The 25129-nt window shown below is 44.3% G+C and overlaps 2 protein-coding genes across 2 annotated transcripts; both read left to right on the top strand.

Moving 5' to 3' along the window:
* The first annotated feature begins 21 nt into the window (after positions 1-21).
* On the top strand, positions 22-21015 carry VPS37B (VPS37B subunit of ESCRT-I). The gene is made up of 4 exons (XM_074298667.1): positions 22-232; positions 16571-16742; positions 17581-17663; positions 18567-21015. The coding sequence occupies exons 1-4, from the start codon at positions 95-97 to the stop codon at positions 19068-19070; spliced, it is 897 nt and encodes a 298-aa protein (XP_074154768.1). The 5' UTR covers positions 22-94; the 3' UTR covers positions 19071-21015.
* On the top strand, positions 20485-25081 carry LOC141544746 (uncharacterized). Its single transcript, XM_074271290.1, has 8 exons — positions 20485-20566; positions 21250-21329; positions 22053-22166; positions 22462-22623; positions 23185-23334; positions 23556-24133; positions 24304-24447; positions 24944-25081. Exons 1-8 carry the CDS (start codon positions 20485-20487, stop codon positions 25020-25022), a joined length of 1389 nt encoding a protein of 462 aa, XP_074127391.1. The 3' UTR covers positions 25023-25081.
* The last annotated feature ends 48 nt before the right edge of the window (positions 25082-25129 follow it).

Here is a 25129-nt window from a genome sequence, read left to right as displayed (position 1 = left end):
CGACGGCTGCGGCGGCGGCGGCGGCGGCGTCGTCGACGAGAGGAGGTGGTCGGGAGAGGCGGCGGCGGGGCCCGGGCCAAGGCCGGGGCGGGCAATGGCGGCGGCAGCGACGGGCCCCGGGCCGGGGGCGGCGGGGGTCGCGAGCCGCTTCGCGGGGCTGTCGCTGGTGCAGCTGAACGAGCTTCTGGAGGACGAGGAGCAGCTGACGAGCATGGTGCAGGAGATGGAGGAGGTGCGAGCTGGGCCGGGGGATCTGGGGGTGGGGGCGGGGCCGGGGACCGTTGGAGGGGGGGTCTAAGCGCGGGGTGGGGGGAGGGACTCGAGGGGGTGAGGGGGAGCTGGAGGGGCCCTTAGGGTAGGAGCTGAGCCTGGAGCACGGGTGCCTGGGGGCGGCTGGAGGGGGATCGGAGTTCCGGAGGCCCGGCGAGGGGGCTGGGAGGAGGGGGCATGGGTGGGTAATGGATTGAGCCAGGGAAAAGACCGAAGTTGGAGGGCTCCGAAGTGGGGAGTTTACAAGTTTGGGGAAGCCGAGGGAGCCCGAGATTGGGGTTCGGGGGTTTAGGGGAAACTAAGAGCCGGGCGGGAGTTCGAGATGTCCGGATTCCAAAGGGGGAGGTTTTCTGGAGTAAAGAGATGATAATGCAGAGAGAAAAAAACCTGAGGGGTCAGAAATGGGGGGCGCAGCCTAGCACTTAACTTTCTTTCAGGGTGAGCTGAGTAACAAGGGAGCAGATAGAGGGGACTGGGGGCGGGATGGGGGGCTCAGCGGCCAGCCCCGGCGGGCAGGCAGAGCCCTTCCCCTTATCTCGGCCCGGAGCCGCGCCTTAGGGGCCTGTCAGCGGGCGGTGGTCCCCCGCCCTCGCGCCCCCGGAGCCCGTCTGAGGGGGTGCCCCTCTTTGAACAGGTGGGCTCCTTCTCCCGGCTCTTCAGCCCCTCCTTTGTCTGTGAAGCCCGAGCCTTCCCACGCCCAGACCACAGCCCCGCTCCCCCAGAAGCCCGGAGGGCCGCCCGACCGCGCGAGCCAGGCAGCTTCAAAGGGAGCTTGTGTCTAGTTACCCATTCAGAAACACTGAACGCCCTGCACAGAGCATTGTCCGGATCTACAGAGGGGCCACTGTGGTGCGATGCTATCAGCCCTGCCGTAAATACTCTCCTTGTATCCGAGGGCTTCCAGCGTGGCGCCCGAGGCCGCCCCGACGTGAAATTACCCCATTTATGGGCTCACGGGCGCAGCCACTAACCCTCCGTGCTCCGCTCCTCGAGTGCTGGGAAGGGAAGATTTGTCCTTTTTGTTCCTCCAGTGGTGGTTGTGAGAGCTGCCGCTGCTCGTCAGCCGGGCGCCTTCTAAGTGTAATAATAAAATCACCGTCGTTACTTGTGGCTGTAACCTGCCTACGAGTCAGGCTAATCGGACTGTTAGTGAGAGCAGGGTAACCGTGTCCATGGGACAGCAACCGAAACAAAAAGGTTCGAGTCCTCTGCGGGGCTCTTAAAAATAACTTGGGGGGCTAGAACCGGGGATCTGCAGAACTCGAAGCCGGAAGGAGAAATGATTGGTTAGCGGGGAAGCAGACTCAGTTTAAACTTAATTAACCTAATATGTTACTACTTTTTGACTTAAGTTGACCTCACTCAAGGATTCCTTTACATGTCCAAAAGTGACTTGGCTGTGATTGATTAGGCCACCGGGTTCTTGTTAAATTACTCAGGGATGGTTTATTTTTTAGGGCGTAGCTCTTCCAAAAGCAGGAAACTTCAGGTCGGTGCCAGAACAGCCCAGCCAGCTCACCTAATGATGTCATAGGTAGCCTGTTGTACCGGACACTTTTCTTCCCAAGTCACAGGTGACAGGGAAGAATTGCGGGAAGCTGGATTTTTAAGCATAATTTTTCTCATGTTAGTGTTGGGTGTGTTGTTTTCGTGCAATTTATTGCTGTCTTAGCCTTCTGAGGTAATGATGGTACTGTTAATGAAGGAATGCTTCGCGGCCAGACAAAAGGACTCCTTCACATGTAGATTTCACGCATTCACGTTTGGTGTTTTACATTCTAGAGATGTCTGTTTCATCCCTTTGTTTTGTTTGGTTACTGATTCAGAAGCTTTGCAGTTGAGAGGGTGGGAGATAGTGACGGATTGTGTAGAACTTCTGAACTGGAACCCAAGGCCTTCCTTTTTAATTGGCTGAGAGAAGTGTTTTAAATTGTAGAGTAAGGTTCTTCAAGCCCGAGGGGATATTTTGTGGTGTATGGGAAAATGTGGCTCGGTTTTGAAGGCATTCCTTATTGGGTTTAAAGACAACTAGGCATTATGCTTTAGTAACATGGTTTTTATTATGGTGAATGAGTTGTAACAGAGTGGAGACCATTAAAAAGTGCCTAACTGCACTCAGTTCTCTCACCTTTCCCTTTATTCGGGCCTGTGAGATAAATGGGTCTTATGCTTAGTGATTTTATGATCTGGGGCTTAACAAAGTTGATAATTTGTTTGTAAAATACTTATTTTTATTTAAGGTTATTTTTATATTGCTGAGGAATGTGTTTCTTTCTGGTCGCCTTAACCCTGTTGGACTTGCACTGTACTCCCTTAAAAGGAATAGTCTCACAAAGGGGATTGCTTTGGCTAAATTTGGCCTCTTAGGACACTTAAGTAAAAGGATTTAAATTTTGAGAGGTAATACTGATTGATAGTTACTAATGATCTCACTATGGATTCAATCAGTAATCTCTATTCCTGTTGCTAGGAAAACTCCCAGGTTGAAAATGCTCTCCAAAACTTGGAAGTTTTAGAAGACCCATTGCTTTGTGGAAAATGAGAAAAGCTCCTCCCTCTTGCAGGGTCCATTTCCCGGAGACATGTTCTGGAGTGATTTGTGACTAGTGGTGAAGAACTACCCATGAATCATAAGGCTTCGTTGAAAATACAGTACATTAATTTAATCCTGGTACTGAAACACAAACACTTATTGAAATGCCTTGTTTTTGGAACTAAGCTTTAGCTGAATGCAGACTTTAGTCTTGGTTGGAATGTAGAAGTGGCATTTGGAATTAATCTTTGCTTCTACCTTGTTCAAATAGTTAAGAATCTATAACCCTTTCTTTGGGTTTAAATCTCATCAGGAGGTTTCCTATTTTAAGTCCTGAATTTTAAAATTGCCCTCATAGAACATCTTGAAATTTAATTTCTTTATGTATTTTATCTTATTAACAGAATTTTAGAATGGAGTAGGCTAATACAGGGTATCCCAAAGGTCTTATATAAGCAAAGCATTTATTAAGACTTACTAATGCTTACTATATGCTATCCTGGCAAAACAGGTTACATGCGAGAGTGACAGTCCCTGCTCTCTAGCAGCTTATGTTTTATTGGGGAAAGACTACACAAAAAGAGGAGGGAGAGTGGAGGTATGGTATGGAAAAGCCCAGAAGTGGTTTGGAGATGGATATGATAAAGCATTAGCTCAAGTTCCATGGGTGAGGTCAACCAAAGTTTGTCCCCATGGGATTGTGTGGGGCCAGGGGCTTTGGGATGATGGCTAGAGTGTAGTCAGGGTGGTGTGTAGATGCCTAGGAATATAAGAAATTATGGTCTAACATTTAAAATTTTGTTTCTTTAGTCAAGACATTTTATTTTAGTTTTTTATTTAATTTCTTCATAATTCTTAGTAATTTTTTCCCATTCTATCTATATTTCCTCCACTGTTGCTACATCACAAGTTATCACTTCTTTCTCTGTGCGATGCTTGTTCATGATTTTTCATAATTCTTTTTAAAATAAATCTTCTGTTGAACTCTAGCTGAGGCATTAGGGTCTCATTTCAAGGGCTTTGAGTATTCCGTGGGAACCAGCACAGTGCTCTGGCTAACATGAGGTTATCCTGCTCTCTGATATGTCACTGGCCTTCTCCTTTGTCCAGTTATATATACCAGCTTGATGTCTTTTATATTGCTACATTTTCAGTGAAACCAAAAACTGGCTTTTTATCCCGTATAGCCCCACAAAAGAATTCCTCATTTTACACACAAGTTAACATCCTTTTAATACTATTCTTTTAGTACTTAACTGTCTAAAAGGAGAATAATTTAAACAGAACTGTTCAAATCCTTATTGGTTACTAACATGCATATATGTAATTGTGTCCCAATCCAATTGATGAAGTCGTCTTACTTCAAGTTTTATAGTGATGTAATTTTGTTAGGGTCTTTATTGCAGAACAGTGTTATGGGTTTGTGTTGCGCATAGTATTTATGTTCCAGAAATACCTTTAATTATCCATGTGTAATTTTAGTGCATAATCACTGTCATGCATAGGTAAAATTTAAAATATAACATTCTTAGAAACTTTTTGTAGGTAATTTTCTTTGGTTAAATAGTTGCTGGGTAGTAGTTGATGTTTGGGTTTGTTTGGTTTTGGGTTTTTTTGGTAGATTATATCATCTTGTCTTGATTTTTTTTTTTTTTTTTTTGAGGCTGGGGTTAAGTGACTTGCCCAGGGTCACACAGCTAGGAAGTGTTAAGTGTTTGAGACCAGATTTGAACTCGGGTCCTCCTGAATTCAGGGCTGGGGCTCTATCCTCTGCACCACCTAGCTGCCCCCAATTTTTAAAAAATATATAGAATACATGTAATTTTTAATATTTCTACAATAAGCTCTTGCTTATCAAGCTTTTATTAAGCACTTAGGTTGCTTTATAATGTGTGGTCAAAAAAAGGATTTAGGGATGTTTTCTTATAGAAGAATAAGATATGTTTTTAGCTTGGCTAATCAGTTTCTTTAGATAGCTAAGATGAAAAAAAAACCAAATTTGTTCAAATTCCAATATATATCTTTTTAAAAATATGGTTTCTTAGAAAAATTCATCACTTAGATCACAGAGATCACTTAGACAATCTTTAATTCACTAAACATTTTTAAGCACCTGCTATGCCCAAAGAGAAATATTGTTTTTTAAAAAAAGCATTTTGTTATTAAGTCGTTTTAGTCTAGACTGGCTCTTTGTGACCCCATTTGGAGTTTTCTTGACAAAAATACTGGAGTTTCCTTCTCTAGCTCATATTATAGATGAAGAAACTGGGGCAAATATGATTAAATGACTGTGAAGCCTGATTTGAACTCAGGAAGATTCATCTTCTTGATTTCAGTTTCCACATCCTATCTACTGGGCCACTAGCTGTGCAAAAGCTGCATAAAAATGAAAAGAAGGACCAGCTGTTTAATCTATCCCCTTTGCCTTAAATTTGGGATTTAGGATTGAAAAGTATTGTTTGTTGAACACAATCCTTGCTCATAATAAGTTTACAGTTTAACTGGGGGGGAGGGGCAGTGTTAGAGGCAGGGATTAAGACATGGCAAGTTTGATGTAAGATAGACTCACCAGATTGCTTCTTGGCCAAAAAGTTCTAAGACATTTAGATTATAAAAGAGAGAGGAATGGAAGTCTTCATGCAGAAGTTTGCACCTGAGTTGGTGCAAGGTAGTGAGAGGGATCAATTGTGGGATTTGACATTCCTAGTCTGCTCAAAAGGCAGAGCAGTAGGAGAGGGCCAGCCTTGTCAGAATATAAAATGTGTGGAAGGAAGAAGAATGAAATAAAGTTGGAAACCTTGTCAAAGTCTTTAATGACAGACTAAATTTATTTTATATGAAAAAATTGAGGCCATTAAGATTTCCTTCTTTTCTCATCAGATCATTATTAGCTGTTTCCTGTCTAACTTTTGACAATGATAAAGAGGTGGTCCATCTTGACAAAGCTAGTGCCTTTAATTAATTTTATGATCACTAGCAGACTGCCCCCATTCTCTTTTCAAAAATTTTTATTTTTTCAGTTACATGTAAAATAATTTAAAATATTTAATGAAATTTAAAAATAATTTTCAGTACTATTTTATCTTTCCAAATACAAGTAAAGATATTAATTTTTGTAAGATTTTGTGTTCCAAATTTTCTCTTCACCTCCCCCTTTTCTTTAACATTCATTTTTTAAAAATTGAGTTCCAAATTGTCTTCCTCCTTCCTCTTCCCCTTCATTGAGAAGGCAATTTGATATATGTTATACATGTGGAATCATGCAAAACATATTTCCACATTAATCACATTGTAAAAGAAGAAACAGACCCAAAAAAACCCATTAACATGCAAAAAAGAATAAAAAATATTATGCTTTGATCTTCATTCAGATTCCCATCAGTTCTTTTTCTGGAGGGAGGTAGCATCAGAAGTCCTTTAGAATGATTTTAGATAATTGTATTTCTGAGAATAGTTAAGTCATTATAGTTGATCTTCATACAATATTTCTGTTACTGTGTATAGTGTTTTCCTGGTTCTGTTTACTTCACTTTTCATTATTTTATGTTCCAGGTTTTTCTGTTCATTTCTTATAGCACTATAGTATTTCATCTCAATCATTTACCACAGCTTGTTCAGCCATTTCTAATATGATTGGCATCTCCTCAATTTCCCAATTCCTTGCCACCACAGAAAGCTGCTCTAAATGTTTTTGACAGATAGGTCCTTTTTTTTTTTTTTTTTTTTTTTTTTAATCTCTTTGGAATACAGATCTAATAGTGACATTGTTGAGTCAAAAAGTAAATCCAGTTTTATAGCTCTTTGGGCATAGTTCCAAATTGCTCTCCAGAATGGTTGGATCAGTTTACAGCTTTACTGATAGCGCATTAGTGTTCTGATTTTCCCATATCCCCTCCTATATTGATCATTTTCCTTTTCTGTCATCTTAGCCAATCTGATAGGTTTGAGGTGGTACCTCTTCTGTAATCAATAGTCATTTTTTTTTTTATTTTTTAAATAACTTATTATATTTTTATTAAGCTTTTTATTTTCGAAACATATGCATGGATAATTTTTCAACATTAACCTGTGAGAAACCTTGTGTTCCAGTTCCCCACCCCCTCCCCTAGAGGGCTGATAATCCAATATATGTTAAACATGGTAAAAGTACATGTTGAATGCAATATATACATACATAGTTTTTGAGGACTACACACCGAAGGATGAAACCCCCACAGCTGTGAATCATAACACCCCTGAAGGAATTGCAAGTCAGCCTTTACTGACTCAGATGTTGCTTGTGGATTGGGAATAAAATAGATAAGGAGGCAAGATGAGAGAGGTCAGAGGATGCACCTGCCTCTCCTTCTCCTTGTATGGTTATCATCTTCTCACATGAAGGGAGAGCTATTTTACTGGTCAGAATTGGATCCCCAGCAGCCACTAGCAGGTTGCACCTTTACGTAATACATATTTGTACAATTATCATGCTGCACAAGAAAAATCTATTCAAAAAGGAACACAATGAGAAAGTAAAGTGCAAGTATATAGCAACAGAAAGAGTGAAAATGCTACGTTGTAATCCACACTTAGTTCCCACAGTCCCCTCTCTGGGTGTAGATGGTTCTCTTCATCACCAGATTGTTGGAATTTTCCTGAATCATCTCATCATTGAAGATTTCCACTTCCATCAGAATTGATCATCATACAGTATTGTTGTTGAAGTGTATAATGGCCTCCTGGTTCTGCTCATTTCACTCAGCATCAGTTCATGTAAATCTCTCCAAACCTCTTGGAAATCATCCTGCTGATCCTTTCTTACAGAACAGTGATATTCCATTATATTCATGTACCATAACTCATTCAGCCATTCTCCTACTGATGGGCATCCATTCAATTTCCAGTTGCCAAAATGGGTACATGATTTAGAGAGAAAGACTGATACCATAAACAAATCAAGAAAGCATGGAATAGTATCTGTGAGATCTATGGATAAGGGAAGAATTTACAACCAAACATGAAATAGAGACCATTACAGGATAGCAAAGTTTTTTGAGTTTGAAAAGACTTGGGATCATCTAGTCTGGCCCTCTAGAGTTTTATAGATGAGCAAACATGGGGCCTCCAGAATGTGGCGTGGTTGGTTTCGTGTCACCCAAGTAGTGAAGGATAGAGATTGGCTATTATCTCTGTCTTCTTAAGTAACAAGTGACATTGAATTACTTGTCTTCCTCTTAATTCCCATCTTCCTGCCCATAATTCCTGATTCCCTGTTGATTTTGATTTCTGTGCCAAACTTTTATGAATTTTGGTGAGCACCCATGACCAGCCACAACTCTAGAGGGCTGATAAGGAGGCATCTTGCTGTCCTCCTTATACCAGGGTTGATAAAATTAAGGTGCAGAGCAAGATGGACATGGCAGGTGTATGGATTTGTTTTGTTAACTGCTTATTTAATGACAAAGATATTTTTCATGGGGTAGAGGGAGTTGTGAAAGGGGATGAGAACTAATGATAAGAATTGCCAAAACAACAGGAAAAAAATGATGATCATTGATAATCAAAAAAATTTTAAAGAAAATTCACAAGAAACAAGGATGAGCAGGACAGTTTTGAAAGTAGTGTGTTTACTGATGTAATCACATGGTGAGGTTTGGAAGAGCAAAGGTGAAAAGATTGTGAAGAATCACAGTGAGGCCATTTTCCCTGCCAAAGGTACTTTTATTAACAAGTAAATGCCTTAGGCAAAATCCAGGTATGATTTTGTGTCATTCTTTGAGAAGGGAAGGTTTTTATTTTATTATTATTATTATAATTATTATTATTATAGCTTTTTATTTGCAAAACATTTGCATAGGTCATTTTTTCAACATTGACCCTTGCAAAACCTCTGTTCCAAATTTTCCCCTCCTTTCCCCACCCCCTCCCCTAGATGGCTGGTAGTCCAGTACATGTTAAATATGTTAAAATATATGTTAAATCCAATATATGTATATATATATTTATACAGTTATCTTGCTGCACAAGAAAAATTGGATTTAGAAAGAGAAAAAAAACTGTGAGAAGGAAAACAAAAATACAAACATCAACAGAAAATACTATATTGTATTCCACACTCAGTTCTCATAGTCCTCTCTCTCTGGGTGTAGATGGCTTTGTCACTGAGCAAGTGGAACTGGTTTGAATTATCTTAATATTGAAGAGAGCCATGTCCATCAGAATTGATCATTGTATAGTCTTGCTACCACGTATAATTATCTTCTGGTTCTGCTCACTTCACTCAGCATCAGTTTGTGTAAATCTCTCCAGGCCACTTAAATCAACTGATGCTGAGTGAAATGAGCAGAACCAGAAGATCACTGTACACTTCAACAACAATACTGTATGAGGATGTATTCTGATGGAAGTGGAAATCTTCAACATAAAGAAAAACCAACTCACTTCCAGTTGATCAATGATGGACAGAGGTAGCTACACCCAGAGAAGAAACACTGGGAAGTGAATGTAAATTGTTAGCACTAATATCTGTCTGCCCAGGTTGCATGTACCTTCGGATTCTAATGTTTATTGTGCAACAAGAAAATGATATTCACACACATGTATTGTACCTAGACTATATTGTAACACATGTAAAATGTATGGGATTGCCTGTCATCGGGGGGAGGGAATAGAGAGAGGGGGGGATAATTTGGAAAAATGAATACAAGGGATAATATTATAAAAAATATATATATAATAAAAAATTAAAAAAAAAAATCTCTCCAGGCCTCTCTGCATTCTTCCTGCTGATCGTTTCTTAAAGAACAATATTCCACAACATTCATATACCACAATTTATTCACCCATTCTCCAATTGATGGACATCCATTCATTTTCCAGTTTCTAGCCACTACAAAAAGGGCTGCCACAAACATTTTGGCACATACAGGTCCCTTTCCCTTCTTTAACATCTCTTTGGGATATAAGCCCAGCAGTAACACTGCTGGATCAAAGGGTATTATGCACAGTTTGATAACTTTTTTTGAGCATAGTTCCAAACTGCTCTCCAGAATGGTTGTATCCATTCACAATTCCACCAACAATGCATCAATGTCCCTGTTTTCCTATATCCCCTCCAACATTGGTCATTATCTTTTCCTGTCATTCTAGCCAATCTGACAGGTGTGTAGTGGTATCTCAGAGTTGTCTTAATTTGCATTTGCATTTGCATTTAGTGATTTGGAGCACCTTTTCATATGACTAGAAATAATTTCAATTTTTTTTGTCAAAAATTATTCATATCCTTTGACCATTGGAGAATGGCTTGATTTCTTATAAATTTGAGTCAATTTTCCATGTATTTGGAAATGAGGCCTTTATCAAAACCTTTAACTGTAAAAATGTTTTCCCACTTTATTTCTTGGAAGGGAAGATTTTTCTAGACTGAAGGAAGGGGGAGAAACTAGGAGAGTTGAAGAGATTGAGATGGTTTGATTACTAGGACAATTGGGGAGATAAGGTCTGGGAGGAGTGGTAGAGAATGCTTCTTGGAGGAGTTGGAGAGATAAGGACTAAGTCTGGGGAGATTTGGAGAAAAACTCAGAATGAATTGAGGACTTTTGATCTTAGGGAGAGAGCAAACTGGCTTGAGTTCCCATCAGTACTTGACACCTTTAAAAATGTACATTTTAGGAAAGCAAGCTATAATATATAATAGACATTTGTGGTTTCACATCAAATCTTTGTATCCTACTTTGTTTTGGGAAATGTTCATTTTCTTTTTGTGTTTGATTAAATCAGAATAAGAATAAAATTAAACTCCCAAAATGCAAAAACTAATTGTGAACCAGTTTGGGGGTCCCCATCTAGAAATGGTCCAGTAGCTTCAGAGAGGATCAAACAGACCATTGTTAATATTTAATTTGGCCAATTTACCAAAAAGATGTGGTCTTTGATGTTCATCTTATAAAAATGAGAATGATTACTATATATTTAGGAACCATCATATTGATTGTACTGGCTTCTTTTCTATTTGTTTTTCTTACACTCCATTTTGAAGAATAGGTCATTTGTTCTTCAAGCATAACAAAATGGTATACTGATTTTCACATGCAAATCGGTTCCACATGGAAAGGAATGTGTTAGCTTAAATCCTACCACTGTTTGTAATTTTTTCTCAAGTTTAATCTTAATGAAGAGAATTGGGCTGTCTTCCCCCAAATGCATCAGAATTTACCTTTTGTTAATGTGTTTATTGGTAATGAAGTAATATATTTTTCTCTTGAGGAGATTGTCCTGTTTAAACTCTTGATAAGCAGCTGGTAAATTTCCTTTTACAAGTAGGCTGTATCCTTGGAGATGGTTTCACACAGCCCACGGATTTGCTGTATTTTGGGACATTTTCACAAGGCAGGGGTTTAAATACTGTTATTGATCTAAACGTGTCGAACAATCCAGCCAAAAATCACTGTTATTTTTTTTTCTAATTAGACTTGTGTAAGAATAGGCATTGAAGCAACTGGAGCCTCTATTGGCTTGGTGCTTAAAGGATCTCAAAGGCCATTTAATCCAGCCCAGATAGCCCAGTTAAGAAACCCCCCTATTCTGCATGACAAGTGGGCACCCACCCAGCCTTTACTTCGAAAACCTGGCGCTCCAGAGGCAGCCCATTCCTTTGGTTATTATTGTAAGCCTAAACCATATTGCTTTTGTTACAGTTGGAAGATTAATAATCTTTACGGGCAAAATTCGATCTCTGTAACCTAATCCCTCAGACCTGTTGTGTTCATGGCTTAATAATGACTTGAACTTTTCTGATACAGAAATTGTTTCGGCGTTCAGGTTTTTGTTCACATGTGTGCTTAAAATAACTTGACTTAGCTTTAGTTAATGATTGGCATGGCTCAGGGCTTAGGTTTTGAGAAAGGAAAGTGTGCTGATGGAATGTAATAGAATTGTAGTCATAATGACTGCATTTTGTAACGTGCTGTCATTACATTATCTATCAGCATATCGGAAAAAAAAAATTGACATGCATGAGTCCTGTCTTCAGATCATTTATTTGCTTATTCTGATAAACCTTTGAAATTACATCTGAGAATTTTTTTTTCTTTACTAAAGGACTGCTTTTAAAAGTTTTTAAGTTAGAAGGTATTTCAGTTCATTGTACTCTGCATAGTGCGGCTGTGCCTCTTCAGTCTCAGAATTAATAGTGCTTAGAATTAGTTGCAGTCATGATTGTAATCCCCTTCTGCTTTGAAGCCTGTATTATTATGGAAGTGCAGAATAAGTTGTCATTGAACATTATGATTGTTTTTTATTAATAGAAAGCATTAATATAGAGTATTATTTAGTAATTTTTGAACAAACATGTCCTCCAGTGCTGGAGGACATAACAGTTTAGAAAAGAGCTGCTCTCCTGCCTTTCCCTCAGCATAGGCTGGATAAATAAACCTCATTTGCTTAACCTGGTATCTTATAATTTAAAAGTACTTTGTTGTCATTAAAAAGTGGTGTTTCATGGGGCAGCTAGGTGGCGCAGTGGATAGAGCCCCAGCCCTGAAGTCAGGAGGACCCGAGTTCAAATGTGATCTCAGACACTTAACACTTCCTAGCTGTGGGACCCTGGGCAAGTCACTTAACCCCAGCCTCAGGGGAAAAAAAAGAAGTAGTGTTCTAAAAGTGAAGTTTTATGGCTTCAAAACCTCAAACTTTATTATTCCTCACCATGTCTGTCTGTGTCTCTGTCTCTGTCTCTCTCTGCCTGTCTCTCTGTCTCTCCTCTATTTTGAGTTTTTGGTTTTTTTTTTAATTATAGTTTTTATTTACCAGATATATGCATGGGTAATTTTACAGCATTGACAATTGCCAAACCTTTTGTTCCAAATTATTTTGAGTTTTTGAGGAGGGCCGTAGCTAGCTTCTCCTAGGTGTTTTCCGCCTTGGCAGGATGCTGCACTCCGGAGTCGGCGCTGGCCCTTGGGTCTGGGACCCCTGCTAGGTGAGTGCCTGTGGTTGGTGGGCCTGTTCCTCTGCCGAGCGGGAGGCGCACCGTGAGGATCAGAGGAGCCGCCTGCTTCCCTTCCTCTGTTCCCGACATAGTCCTGTCATATGTCCCACCTGTCCCCTTCGGAAACATGCGAGTCGCCTGCCTCTTGCAGGACCTTTGCCTTGGGAAGATCTTAGAGAAGCTTGAGGGTGGATTTAGTCCCTGGGTCTTTTCTGAGGGGGAGGGGAGAGGGAAGGAGAAGGCCTTGCCAGGACACTGGTCCCCATGTCATTCATTCTCCTGGCCCCATCGGCTGGGACTGGTCAGGTGAGGGGGCGGAGGGAGCGGTTTTTTATTCTGTGCCCATGGCTCTTTCTATGTAGTGAGTGAGTAGTATGGTTTGTGTGATAGAATAAAGACCTCTGTGTGCTGGGTAATTAGTCAGAATGCATTTTTTTCCCCTGAAAAAGCACCATGGAAACAATGACAGATTTTCTACCAGTGTTCATAGATGCAAGATTGTAATTGTGGATGAAAGTGCCAGACTGGGGACAGCTTGAGTCTTCCCGTTTCAGCGTGTGGTGTGTGTCTGGTTTGGAAGGCGTTCCTGGGGCAGAAATCATGACCCGGCTCTGACCGTTATTGCTTGCAGACATTGTTCCCAGGTTAGCATGTAGAGCTGCCATCTGATGATCAGGAGAGGCCTCCTGTTGTATGTACCTTGTGCTCCGGGATGTGGATGCCTTCTGGGAGGACCGTTCCAAGCCCGCCAGACCTCTGCTGAGGACGTCTGTTAATCAGCTCTCGACTGCTAGCCTTTATGTAGGGGGCATTGTCATTACCAGGAATAATGACTGATCTTGAGATGCTGCTTTAAAAGGTACAGATCCCCTTATTTGCATAGTCTTGTTTAAGACAATAGAGGATCTGCTTTTTGAAAGATGGCACTCTGTAATTATAGATTCTTAGTGTCTTGAGGGAGTGATGCTTTTGTGAATTTTGTCTGAAATGTAATGTGCTTCCTACAGTTATGCCCAGGTAGACTTCTAGGTAAGGCTCACACGCTGAAATTAGTCCCAAAAGGCAGAAGTGGTAGAGCTCAGTGTGGAGAGTTTTCTCATCTCATTGGCTGTTTTTTGCTTTCATGATTGTTCTCAACCTCTTCTGAGTATGATTTTCCTTGGTTTTACAAGGAAAATCTTTACAATTACATGATAGGGCTTGTAAAAGTCAAAAGTCCATTGGAGTGTGCTGGTGGTCATTCGGGCTTTCTCATTGTTGGCCTTTAACTCCAATTTGAATGCTGACTGAAGATGGAGACATTTTTGATGGCTTCTTGAGGAGTTAAGTTTACTTTCCCACTTGTGAGTTTTTGATTATTTGTGTCTATCCCTTGTACTTTTAAGCTTAGAGATGGAAGGAAATAGGGTGGTGTGGGAAGCATTTCAGCTAAAGAACTAAGTGGATTGAATGGTTTTACTCTTGTTTTAAAAGGCCTTTTTTCCCAATGGCAGCTCTGATACCTACAATTTAGAAAGTCACTTATCTCCCTGAAACCCCTTGCTTAAGATAATTACATCTAGGTACTTTGGGATGGATACCCAATGAAATAAATAATTTGAATACTAGCATATTCTAAAAGAGCATGACTTTTTATTATTGTTGGATTTTACAGTTGATTCTCGACCATTTGCCCTGTCTTGCCTTGAATTATTGAAAATGTTCTCAGGCACGATGGGCTTGGCTGAGGAGAAGCGTACTAATGATCCTGGAATGCAGAGTCAGAGGGGATTTCTTTGATTAGCTTCCAGTTCTTTGGAAAGTTTAAAAAATAAGTCTCATAAACTGACATTTGAAAGGGAACAATCTTAGGGGTGGTACATTCAGTCAGGCGTGTTCTCTTACAGTCGTGCCCCCTGTGTAGCTGTTTTATTTTTATGAATTCAGGTATGCTTGTGGGGCTGAGGTGTCCTGAAAAGAAGCTGATGGTGGTCACTGTTTTTCGAGCTAGTCTGAAGTGCTCTCTCCGATCCTCCTGTTTTCTTCCTGTCACTTCCCCCTGAGTACACAATGGTCTGAGTTAATCACTGAAAACAGCAGGGGAGGTAAATGGTTCCTCCTGCTGCCCAGAATTTGGAATATTCACTGCTTTCCTTTGACAGTACCATGGCTACCAGCCTTATTGTCTTATTTTTGATTTTAACTTGATTTTAACTTTAATTTTCGCTGGATTGATTTTATTTTATTTTATTTTTTCCTGGGCCTAATTCTTTTGTAACTCTGCCCTGGGACTCAACTAATTTGCATGAATCTATATATTCTGGGGGATGGAAGGTTGAGCTTCCAGCTTTGTGTCATTTTTTGGTCTTAAGAGTGTCTAGGGAGATGCTTTCATTTTCCTTCCTTTGTGGGTACATTCATTTGAATATACACTTCATTATGTGTGGTCTGTGAATGAATATATAGGCAGGCTGTGGTCAAGTTATAGATACTAAATTCAGCTGAGAGGAAGCAAAACTAGTTAAAACAGATCAGGGTGGCTGAGAAATATTAAGGAGAAAACGAGAAGTCTAGGTTGGGTTGGACAACAAGAGGCTGGGGACAGAACCCCAACAAATAACTTACAAGGAATTCGTCCTGATGAAATAAAAAAGCTAGAGAAGATCGTCATTGTGGGCAAGTTGTGATTTATTAAGGAGATTCTAGGAAAGAGAAAAGGAGAACTGGAAGCATACATAGATGCTTATTGTTGTTTTTAAGATAATCTTCACTGACTATTTTCCTCCAAATATTTGAGTGGGAAGTTTTGACTTTGGCTAAACTTCTGTTGGAGGAGTTGGCAGTTTTCCCTTTCTTCTTTCTTCTAATCCTTAACACAGTGCCAGGCACATAGTAGGTACTTGATAAATGTTTATTGATTGATGTCTTTCTCCCTCCCAGCTGTATGTATTTATAAAGATTTAAGAAAAGAAGGTTTTTTATAAAGTTCTACTGAATAATTCCTCTCTATTGGAAGGAAAAATGTGGGACTAGGGAAATCAGGGTGTTGGCTGATGATTCAAAGGAGAAAAACGATCTTTTCCAACTTTGTGTCATCTTTTATTAGATTATAACAGTTTTAAAAGAACTAGGTCTGAAGGAAGCATCGATTCCCATCTACCCCCCTTTCTGAAGATAAGAAAATCAGTATCATTTCAACTTAATAAAATCCTAGCTGCTTTTATTTTTTTTCCTTTGATCTCTAACTATGATTATTAAGGCTGAGTTAACACTGTACCAGTCTTTCCACTCCAAATTACTGTCTAAGCCCTTTGAAAGTAATGATTCTTAAATCTCCCTTTCTCTCTCTTCTTTCTCTTTTTACAAATCTAATCTTGACCTCATAGAACTATGCTCTTGGATAGATCAATGGTAGTATTCAAGAATTCAAGACCCACTGTAAATATTTACATTAAGGACATAACTGAGTAATGGGTCAAACAATACTCTGAGAAGATGTGAAAAAAGGATGTGTTCTCTCTCTTGTGCTCTTCCTTCCCCCTCCTTCCTTCCCTTCCTCCTTTCCTTTCTCTCTCCCTGTCTCTTCCCTCTTCGCTGTCTGTCTCTCTCACACAAACACTTTTTTTTAGAAGGAGGGGGACTAGTATTAAAAGTGACCCTAACCCATAACCCAGTGGGACTGAAGCCTGCCTCTCTTGTAGACAATGCCTCAGTAAAAACTCTTGGAAATGGATGGGGGGATTTGGAGGGAGGTCTTTTGGGACTTGCTCACGAACTATAATAATATGCTTTTGGTTCTCCTATGTGCATGTCCTTTGCAGACGCAGAACGTCCAGCTTAGCAAAGAGATGACTCTTGCCAACAACCGGAGCCTGGCAGAAGGAAATCTTTTATACCAACCACAACTGGACACTTTGAAAGCCAATTTGACCCAAAAATACCAGGAACTGCAGGTTCTCTTTGAAGCCTATCAGATCAAGAAAACCAAATTAGGTAACTTTTCTAGAGTGGTGTTTTAGGAATAAGAGGGCAAGGAAGGGCATTTTTCAGGTAGATGGTGGTCCAGGATAGTTTAGATGTTAGCTGGTCTTTCAGGGGTTGTGAGAAATTGTTTATTATTAGAATTTTGTTTTTGATTACAAATAAGTTTTAATTAATTATCCTTCAACCATAACTTCTCCAGACTAGAGAAGAGCAGTCTTCTGGAAATAGAATTGGAGGAAAAGAATTGTCTTGCTGCCATATTGCTCCTCCCATATAGTGGAATATATCCCTTAATATAATCAAAAGTCGACCTATTGCCTTAACTGTGGAAAAAAGAAATATCCTTGTTCACTTTTCCTTTCTCTCGAACCTCTCTGTTTAGAACATTTTGTTGTGATTTTAAATTTCATATTTTATATACAAAAAATTTCAGGAAGTTATTTGGTAAGAATATTGAGTACTTTGATGGTACTCAGAGTGTAATGAGATTAACTGAAGTCTGTTGTTATGGCCGGGGTATATTGGCCCAAGTGGCATATGTATTCTTGGGTGTCCCGGACCATCCCAAGAGCTCCCCCCAGGAGGGCATTTCCTGGTACAGGCCAGCTTCTCCTCAGGAGCAGTGGGAAGCATTGTTTCTCAGGACATACCCAATTATCAGCAGGAGGATGTGGCTCTTATTGACTTCCCAAATTAGAATAAACTCGTTAGTAGCAACTTGCAGAAGATAAGTATAAAAGGTGGTATGTTTGCAGGTATGCTCACCTTCCAGGAAGGAGGGGGATGTTTCCTAGGGATTCCCGAGAAATGTGTATGTGCCTCAGGTCCCTGTCTCTTGCTCTTACAGATCAGCAGTCCAGCAATGCTTCTCTGGAGACATTGCTAGCCCTTCTTCAAACAGAGGGAGCCAAAATTGAGGAGGATACAGAGGTAAGATGAACTCGGGTCTCTGTCTCTGGTACCTGGCACTGCCCCTTATACTTGCATACAGTAGGTGCTTAATACATATTGATTTGAATGAACATCCCAGAATTTCCTGTGTTTGGGATGCAGCATTAGGGAAAGTCCTTCACAGTAGAACAGATAAGTCCTTTTTCTATGGGAGTCAAGGCCAACAAATTATTAACTTGTAATTGTCTGTTATGTGGGATTTGTATAAGAATAAGTCGGAGATAGTTGGGGAGCTGGAGAGCGGCAGGGCAGCAGGTGGGGTGCCAGGAGCTGCTGAGGCTTCTGGAGTCTGGTCGTGGGGCTTGAACAGCTAGTTTGGAGAGGGCTGTGGCCTGGTGCAGGTGATGGGAGCGGGCACAGCTGGCTGTCTCTCTCACCATGATTGGTTTCTTTAACCAGCTGCCATAATAAATGGGGGAGGACAGACTCGAGAAGACCTTTAAGGGAACTGTTGGAGCTCCTACTCAGTGGCCAATTTACTAAGAGTGTGCTAGACTGGGAGACTAAGGAGAATTGGCTCAAACCTCAGTAGACTTGAGGAATGTCATCCCATGCTCTAGCTCTGAATTAAATTAAGTAAATTAAAGCTCTGAATTCTAAAGAGGCTGAATCTGGCTGGCTGAATCTCGATGTGTACCGTGGTCATAGAGCCGTATTAAATGGTCTTTTAGGGACTAAGGGACAGACAAATTCTCATTCTTATGGTCATCCTGACAGGGAAGGGGTCCCAGAAGTAGTTGGGAGCCAAATCAAGAGTAACTCAACTGACTGATATGTAAAAGGCGGTTTCTTCTCTGCCTCTCTAGAGTCAGGCAGCTCCCCGGGGTCTTGGGTACGGAATTGTTACTTCTCTTCTAACTCAGTATTTACCCATTGTTTCAGAACATGGCAGAGAAGTTCCTTGATGGAGAGATCCCTCTAGATTCATTCATTGACGACTATCAAAATAAACGGAAACTAGCCCATTTACGACGAGTAAAAATTGAGAAACTTCAGGAAATGGTGCTTAAGGGCCAGAGACTTCCAAAGGCCCAAGTCCAGCTGCAGCCCAGGGTGCCAGATCCTGCACCAGCCCCCATGGTGCCCTACTCGGCCTCCGATGCCAGTGTGCCCCCTTCTGTTGTGCCCCGGCGCATCCCTCCTCCGCCACCCCCCGTTCCTGCTGGACGGTTTGCGACTCCGTTTACAGTGGCCATGGGATCAGGACAGGCCCTTCCTTACCCAGGATTGCAGTGCCCTCCTCTTCCCCCCCGGGTGGGCCTCCCATCTCTCAGTCACAACCCCCAGCCAGGCTACCCGGCTCCCTTTGCATCCCCGTACCCCCCGGCCCTCCCTCAGAGACCTCCTCCGAGGCTGCCCCCACACCCCGGCTTCATCCTTCAGTGAGTCTGTGGCCGTCCCTTCGTCCCGTGGCAGTGCTTGGGATCCGTCGTCCTCCCTCCGGGTCTCGCACACACAGGAGGAGACGGAGGTCAGACGTCCTGTCGGGGCTCCCCTTGGGGCCAGGACATGTTGTGTTTTAGAATCATAGTTTCTTGGGTAGGTAGTGTGATGCAGCTTGACTTGTGTGACCCCAGCACGTTGTCTAAGCCGGAGAAGGAAGCCGACGGACGGACTCCGACTCTCCGGGAGATCTCTCCGTGTTCCAGGGCTAATGCCCTGTCCCTTCGGATTAGAAGAACTTCGCTACCTGCCATTGTTCAGCCACATCTAGAATCGTGTTCCATCGCAGCTCATTTCAGCATGTTTAATTCTAGTTCTGTTTTTGAAAAGCCAATTCCACATTGATCGGGCCAGTATTGGATGGTAACTCTGCTTCGAGGCAAAGCAGCATGGGGGTTCTCTGCTGCTTTAAAATCCCAGATGGGCACAGGAGGTTTTAAATTTGGTCTATTTACTTTCTCCATGAAATCTGCTTTTGGGGGGAAATCATTGCTAGCACCCTCCACCTCCCACCCCCCAAACCTTGCTGCTTTTAAGATGCTTAGAAGCTGCAGAGCAAAGTTTGCACTTCCCTAAATGCTGTCTACACCTGCAGAGCCTTAGAAATTCAGGTCCTGTGGGGAGAAGTGTAGAGAGTAGTGGGACCTGAGTTTTTGTATTAAGGATTCTGTACCTGATATTTCCTCTTTGTTCCTAACTTCCCACACCCAACCTCAAAGAGCTCACCAATAATTTCCACTCAGAAACACTCTAAAAATATTTTTACAACTTGTGGAATTTTCCTTTTTTCTACAAAAAATTTTTTTGATGCTCACAGCACCATTCAGGGAAACTTATCAAAAATATTGAATACTTATCGTGCAGATAAAATGCAAATTCTTCTCTTGCAAGCAATGCAGGTGTGTCTGCCGTGCCTTAGGATCACTGTTGGCGATTGGACTTGTGTCTCTTGGTTGTCTTTCCAATCCCCTGATGGCCATAGCTTCCTTTTTGACTCAAAGGGCTTGGAAAGAAGCTGCTCTGGAAGACTTTGCCCTGCTCTAGCTTGGGGGCACCCTCGAGAGTCACTGGCTCTCCTTTTGGGGAAAGGCTTTTTCTTAGAATGGCGCTGATAGGCATCTGTCCACAAAAATGGAAGAAAAACCCCGTCCCCGGAGCCTGAAGGTCTTTGGCATTAATTATCCGCGCTCCCTGTGACGGGCAGATGGGGACGGGTTCAGAGTGTGGTGCTGCAGGGAGGCGAGTGTGGGAAAACATTTCAGGTGGGGGTGGGGGTGAGACCAGGCCTAGGCCTTTGTAGCCACACTGACAGATGCCGAGCCTCCCAGAGTGAACTCCTGGCTACGCCCTCAGCCTCATGTCCCACCGGGGACCCTGCCCGGCTGGCGTTAAAAGGGTCCCCAACCGGAAACCCGAGGCAGGAGCCCGGTGCGAGAGGGGTCAGCACAGGTCAGCCCCAAGGAAGGCTGGAGAAGTATTTGGAAGGTGGAGAGATGGGGCTCCTCTGTGTGTGTGGCCGCTGGAGCCGGTGCCAAAGGCTGTCTTCCTCCCCGTAAAACTCGTGCTTCTGTACTTGAACTGTATGGTCGACCATTTTAGAGAAGAACTCATAGGATTCTTGGTGCCACATCAGTCAAACGGACTTGCCAGATCGCCCTGTGGCTTGAAATGTTTTGTCATACCTCTCTAGCTGTGCTCCACTCTTAGGGAAAGCTGGCTCCCACAGCATTTGAGTCAGCAGCCAAAAGTATTTACCTTTGTATTTTGTTTTGGAGATTGTGAAAATGGCGCGAAGAGGCTGGCTTTGTCCTCTCCTTCCAGGGGCCATGTTTGGAACTGTGAGTGTAGGTCTGTAGGAAACTTTAATAAAAGAAATGATTATTAATAATGACCTTGTCGTTGATTTGCTGGGGAATTCCCATAATATGTTCTAGAATTCCCACGATCAGAGTTCTGGAGGAAACTGGATGATCACAGCAGCTTAGGTACCTTAGTGCTGATACTGGGTTGTTCGCTGGTGTTCAGTGTCCCCGGATAAGCCACCCCTTCGTGCTGACCGACCGCCTTTAAAAAAGGCAACAGCCGCTTCCCCTTATAATCCAGAACTTCCCTTTTACCCCAGGAACAGAGAATGAGACACTTGATGGCCACTGCGCCGATTTCTGTGAATCTACTACTTTGACCCAAAACACGGGTTATCGGGTTTGACAGGTAAAGCAGGGCCAGGTCATGTGGGCCCGAGGCAGGCCTTGGGGTGGGGGTCGGGGCCTCGTGGATAAATGAGGACCTGTGGTTATTTCCAATAAAGAGCAGAACATCTTAATTTTGGAGTCCTCTGATACACAGTGGGCACAGAGCAGTTCCTCCTCCTGTGCTTTGCTGGCTGGGAGTTAATGATCACTTGTCAGCCAGCCGCCGGGCCTCCATCAGGCTCCTTCGGTTCAGTCTGCTGCCTGCCACCTCACAAAAGGCTGCTCACCTGGCCACGCTCACCAGGGGCTTTTCTTGTTTTAAGGACATTTACCCAGTTAGTGCTTCGCTGCCTCCTGATAACTTTGTTCAAGTAGGTTCAGCAGGTAGAAACGAAGCCCACCTCACTAACAGGAAACGACCCGGGGGCCGGGAGGCGGGAGTGGTGCTCAGGACTATAAAAGTTATTTATTGTCTAGGATTCCTCCCACTGACTTTCTAGTGAAGAGTTTAATGAGAACTCTTGAGAAGCCTTTTCTTAGATTTCAGTTGTGAGCTTTTTATTGTAAAAGAAAGTCTACACTAAGTCCTTGCTTTCTCACACCGCATTGTTGCAGTTTATTTCTTTAAGTGAGCTTTGATGCTATTTGTTTTTAAACATATTTCTGGCCTCTTCTCATATTTTCCCTTAACCTCAGAGTTTTATAACTTTTCACACCTGTCACTGTTATTCAGACAGTAACTAACGCTTATGGGACGGGTGGAGCAGATGGGAAAATGGAAAGTACCCATGGTCCCGCTGCCCATAGATGGGGGGACCCCGACAGGGCTAATCCCGAGGGCTTTACAGTAAGGGCGGTTTCGTCACCTATAACCCAGGCCCAGGGAGTCTCTTCCCCAGAAACGCCGGTCCTTTCTCACAGATCTCCTTGTCCTCCTAAGCTTTTTAAACCAGCTGCGACTCAGAGAATGAGACAAATTCCTTCTGACAAGGACAAAGGCACCCAAGCCCAACTGGCTAGAAGTGAGCGAACCTGAAAGGCCTCGTAGAAGTCCCGAGGCTCCCTTTGTAACACCTGAAAGTGCGCCTCCCCCAAGTGGAGGCCAGACGGCCCTTTATGTAATGCTCCTTTTCCCTTCCCAGACACTGCCCTGCCACGGTCCCAGCTGTGGGGGAGGGGAGCCAGCACACGGGGGGCCGGAGGCCAGGCGGGGGAGGGATGTACAACTCGGCCATGTGACCGGAAGCGCCCAGACGTTCACGTTCTCTGCTGCTTCTGTTGTCATGATCGGTGCGGGGCGCTGGGTGCGAGGAGGGCCTGGAGAAAAGGGCTCAGCCCTCTTCCCTGGGTCAGCTCTTTGTGATGCTTTGGGGATTTTCTGGGCAGAGGCGCCGGGGCGGCCCGCCATCGCCTACGTCGGCTCGTTTTACAGATGGGGAAACTGAGTCAACGGTGACCTGTCACTGCTGGTTACGGAGATCGGATCCGCTGTAGCGCCACCTGGTGGCTCCCCTCCCCCTCCCCCAGAATCAGGTAGTAAAAGGATTTTTGAGCTCATGGTGTGAGAGCGTGAAGCCTCTGGCTTCGGTGACTCACCTTACTCCTTCCCCGAGTTCTGGGGAAACTCACGTGATCTCATTCTGGTCGGACTCTCACCCAGGTAAATGATTTACAAACCCACGGGGTGATGGAACTGCGTGTTTCCTCTTCTGCTCCCCTACAAACACTGCCAGGCAGCTGGAGGGCGCCACTGACGCGAGCATCCTCTCCTCCCCCAAGGGAGCGACTGAAGAAAAGCCTGCATTATCCTGCGCCGTGTGTAGGGAACCTTCAGAAATTTCATAAACACGTTTTAATCACGGAAGGGGGGGCAGCGGCATGGGCCTTCGCGCGCCCCGGGCCGGGTGAGGGAGCCAGCGCCCGGCGTGACCGGGCGCCTAGGAGCTGCCCCATGGAGCTTCCGGTTCCGTTGTGGGCCGCAGAGCCGCCGGCGCCCGCGGGTGGGAGCGGCCCAGGTGTGTGCCGCGGGGCGGGCGGCCCTTGGTTTTGCTTTGTATTTTGTGAGTCACCGTCGTAGCTGGGGAGACCTGAATATTTCTTTTTCCTACTGGTTTTTCGGGGCGGGGGGGGGGGGGGGAGAATTCCATTTATAAACTTTATTTTTCAAAGTGGGGTGGGAAGGTCAAAGGTAATGGGAGGATTTTATTGTAAACTACTGGTTTTTTTTGGGGGGAAGGTCAAAGTTCCCACCGCGGCCGTGAGTGTCGAAGGCCTCCTCCCTCCGGTTATAAAACAGGAGCCGAGCTCGGTGACCTTGGAGGCCCCTCTGGCTTCGAACCCCAGACCTTCCAAGCCCCGCCCTTCATTGGCTCCGGAAGCGCCGGCCAGGTGCTGGGGAGCAGAGTTTGCAAAGGCGGCCGCCGGAAGGGGGTCGAGTGCGAGTGCAGACAGGACCACCACGGTCTGCTATTCACCCCCGCCTGCGTCAGGAGCCGGGGCAGCGTGCGCCCGGGCAGCGTGCGCCAGGGCAAGACGCTTCCTCCCCGCCCCAAGGAGGGGCTCGGTGGCCGCGGAGCCTCCCAACCCCCTCCCGCCCCCCTGCCAGACCGAGCATCACTTCCTCGCCCAGGCCCCGAGCTGGGCCCTTGCCCCATTTCTGAGGCGGATCCCTGACTTCCGGCCGGCGGCTTCGGCTGCCCCTTCTCCCCAGCTGGTTCCAAGGGCTCCCGGCCAAGCTCCCCCTCTGACCCCCGCCAGCCCTGAAAAGGGCTCTCACAAGGCGCTGGCAGCAGGCTTGGGCCTCCCAGGCCGGAGGTCAGCCCTCTTCAAAGGAAGGAACAGGAAACGGGTGGGGAGGGCAGGCGGGGCTTGCTCCTGGCTAAGGGGCACAGACAAGCTCTTAAAAGGGGAGGGGGTGCTTAGATGGGCCCTGCCTCCCAGCCTAGCTCCCTTTTTTTCTCCCCAAATTGCTCTGGAAAATCAAGTCTCCAAGCTCTTGATAATGTTCATCTGCGAGCCCCCCGGCTAGAGTTTGGGACCAGACCGAGGCGGCCTGGGCATTCGGCTGATGCCAGTGGAACCATCCGAGGACCGGTGTGGCTCAGAGCGGCTCCCCACCCACTCCTAGGGTGAGAAGGGCCTTGAATGGGTGGGGGGAGGGGCGGGGTCGGCCCTGTCTGGATGCCCTCCCTGGGCACAGCCCCTCCATTCCCTGACGCTCTGTGGGATCAGAGAGGGCCTCGGCTGGAAGGTTCTTCTGAGAAGCCATCGGTCTCAAAGCACCGGCTTTTGCAGAGGGTGAGGTCGATCCAAAGTAGCCCCCAAAGCCACCAGAGAATTCGAGGTCAGAACTCTCACCTGGACCTCTGCTCTCTCCTCTGCACCAGCCCCTTGCAGAGAGGAGGAGAAGGGTTTTCAGGAAGTACAAGTCGGGTGCAAAATGAAAGGGGACCTTCCCGCTGGGCTGGCCTGCCATTCTCGTCGTAAAGCGGTCACATGTTGTTACCCACATGCTGTCTCCCAATAACAAATGAGCTTTTTGCTTTTTTCCCCCATCTTCAATATTTAGTCCGGTGTCTGGTGCATAGTAAGAGCTTTATAAATGTTTGTTGGCTTGATTGACAGGAGCGGGGCACTTTCTCCCAAACCAGTGGAATGTAAAGCAGGATTGTTGTGCCATCGCCTATCCCTGCCTGGCCCATAGTAGGTGTTTTATAAACACTGTCGAATCGAGACGCTCTTCCCATCACGCGCCAGACGCCAAAGATCGGACCTGTTTTTGCTTCCCCAAATAAAAACCCAGAGGGGCTG

The sequence above is a fragment of the Sminthopsis crassicaudata genome, chromosome 1 (assembly GCF_048593235.1).
Source record: "Sminthopsis crassicaudata isolate SCR6 chromosome 1, ASM4859323v1, whole genome shotgun sequence".
NCBI lineage: Eukaryota > Metazoa > Chordata > Mammalia > Dasyuromorphia > Dasyuridae > Sminthopsis > Sminthopsis crassicaudata.
The sequence above is the reverse complement of the archived record's forward strand: the minus strand, read 5'-3'. Positions and strand labels throughout refer to the sequence as shown.

Coding starts and splice junctions, on each gene's coding strand:
- VPS37B (XM_074298667.1), top strand. CDS start 95: ATGGCGGCGGCAGCGACGGGCCCCGGGCCGGGGGCGGCGGGGGTCGCG. Junction 16,743..17,580: donor GATCAAGAAAACCAAATTAG/GTAACTTTTCTA, acceptor TTGCTCTTACAG/ATCAGCAGTCCAGCAATGCT. Junction 17,664..18,566: donor AAATTGAGGAGGATACAGAG/GTAAGATGAACT, acceptor CCATTGTTTCAG/AACATGGCAGAGAAGTTCCT.
- LOC141544746 (XM_074271290.1), top strand. CDS start 20,485: ATGTCCCACCGGGGACCCTGCCCGGCTGGCGTTAAAAGGGTCCCCAAC. Junction 20,567..21,249: donor AGGAGCCCGGTGCGAGAGGG/GTCAGCACAGGT, acceptor CTTTTACCCCAG/GAACAGAGAATGAGACACTT. Junction 23,335..23,555: donor CGCGGGTGGGAGCGGCCCAG/GTGTGTGCCGCG, acceptor TTTGGGGGGAAG/GTCAAAGTTCCCACCGCGGC.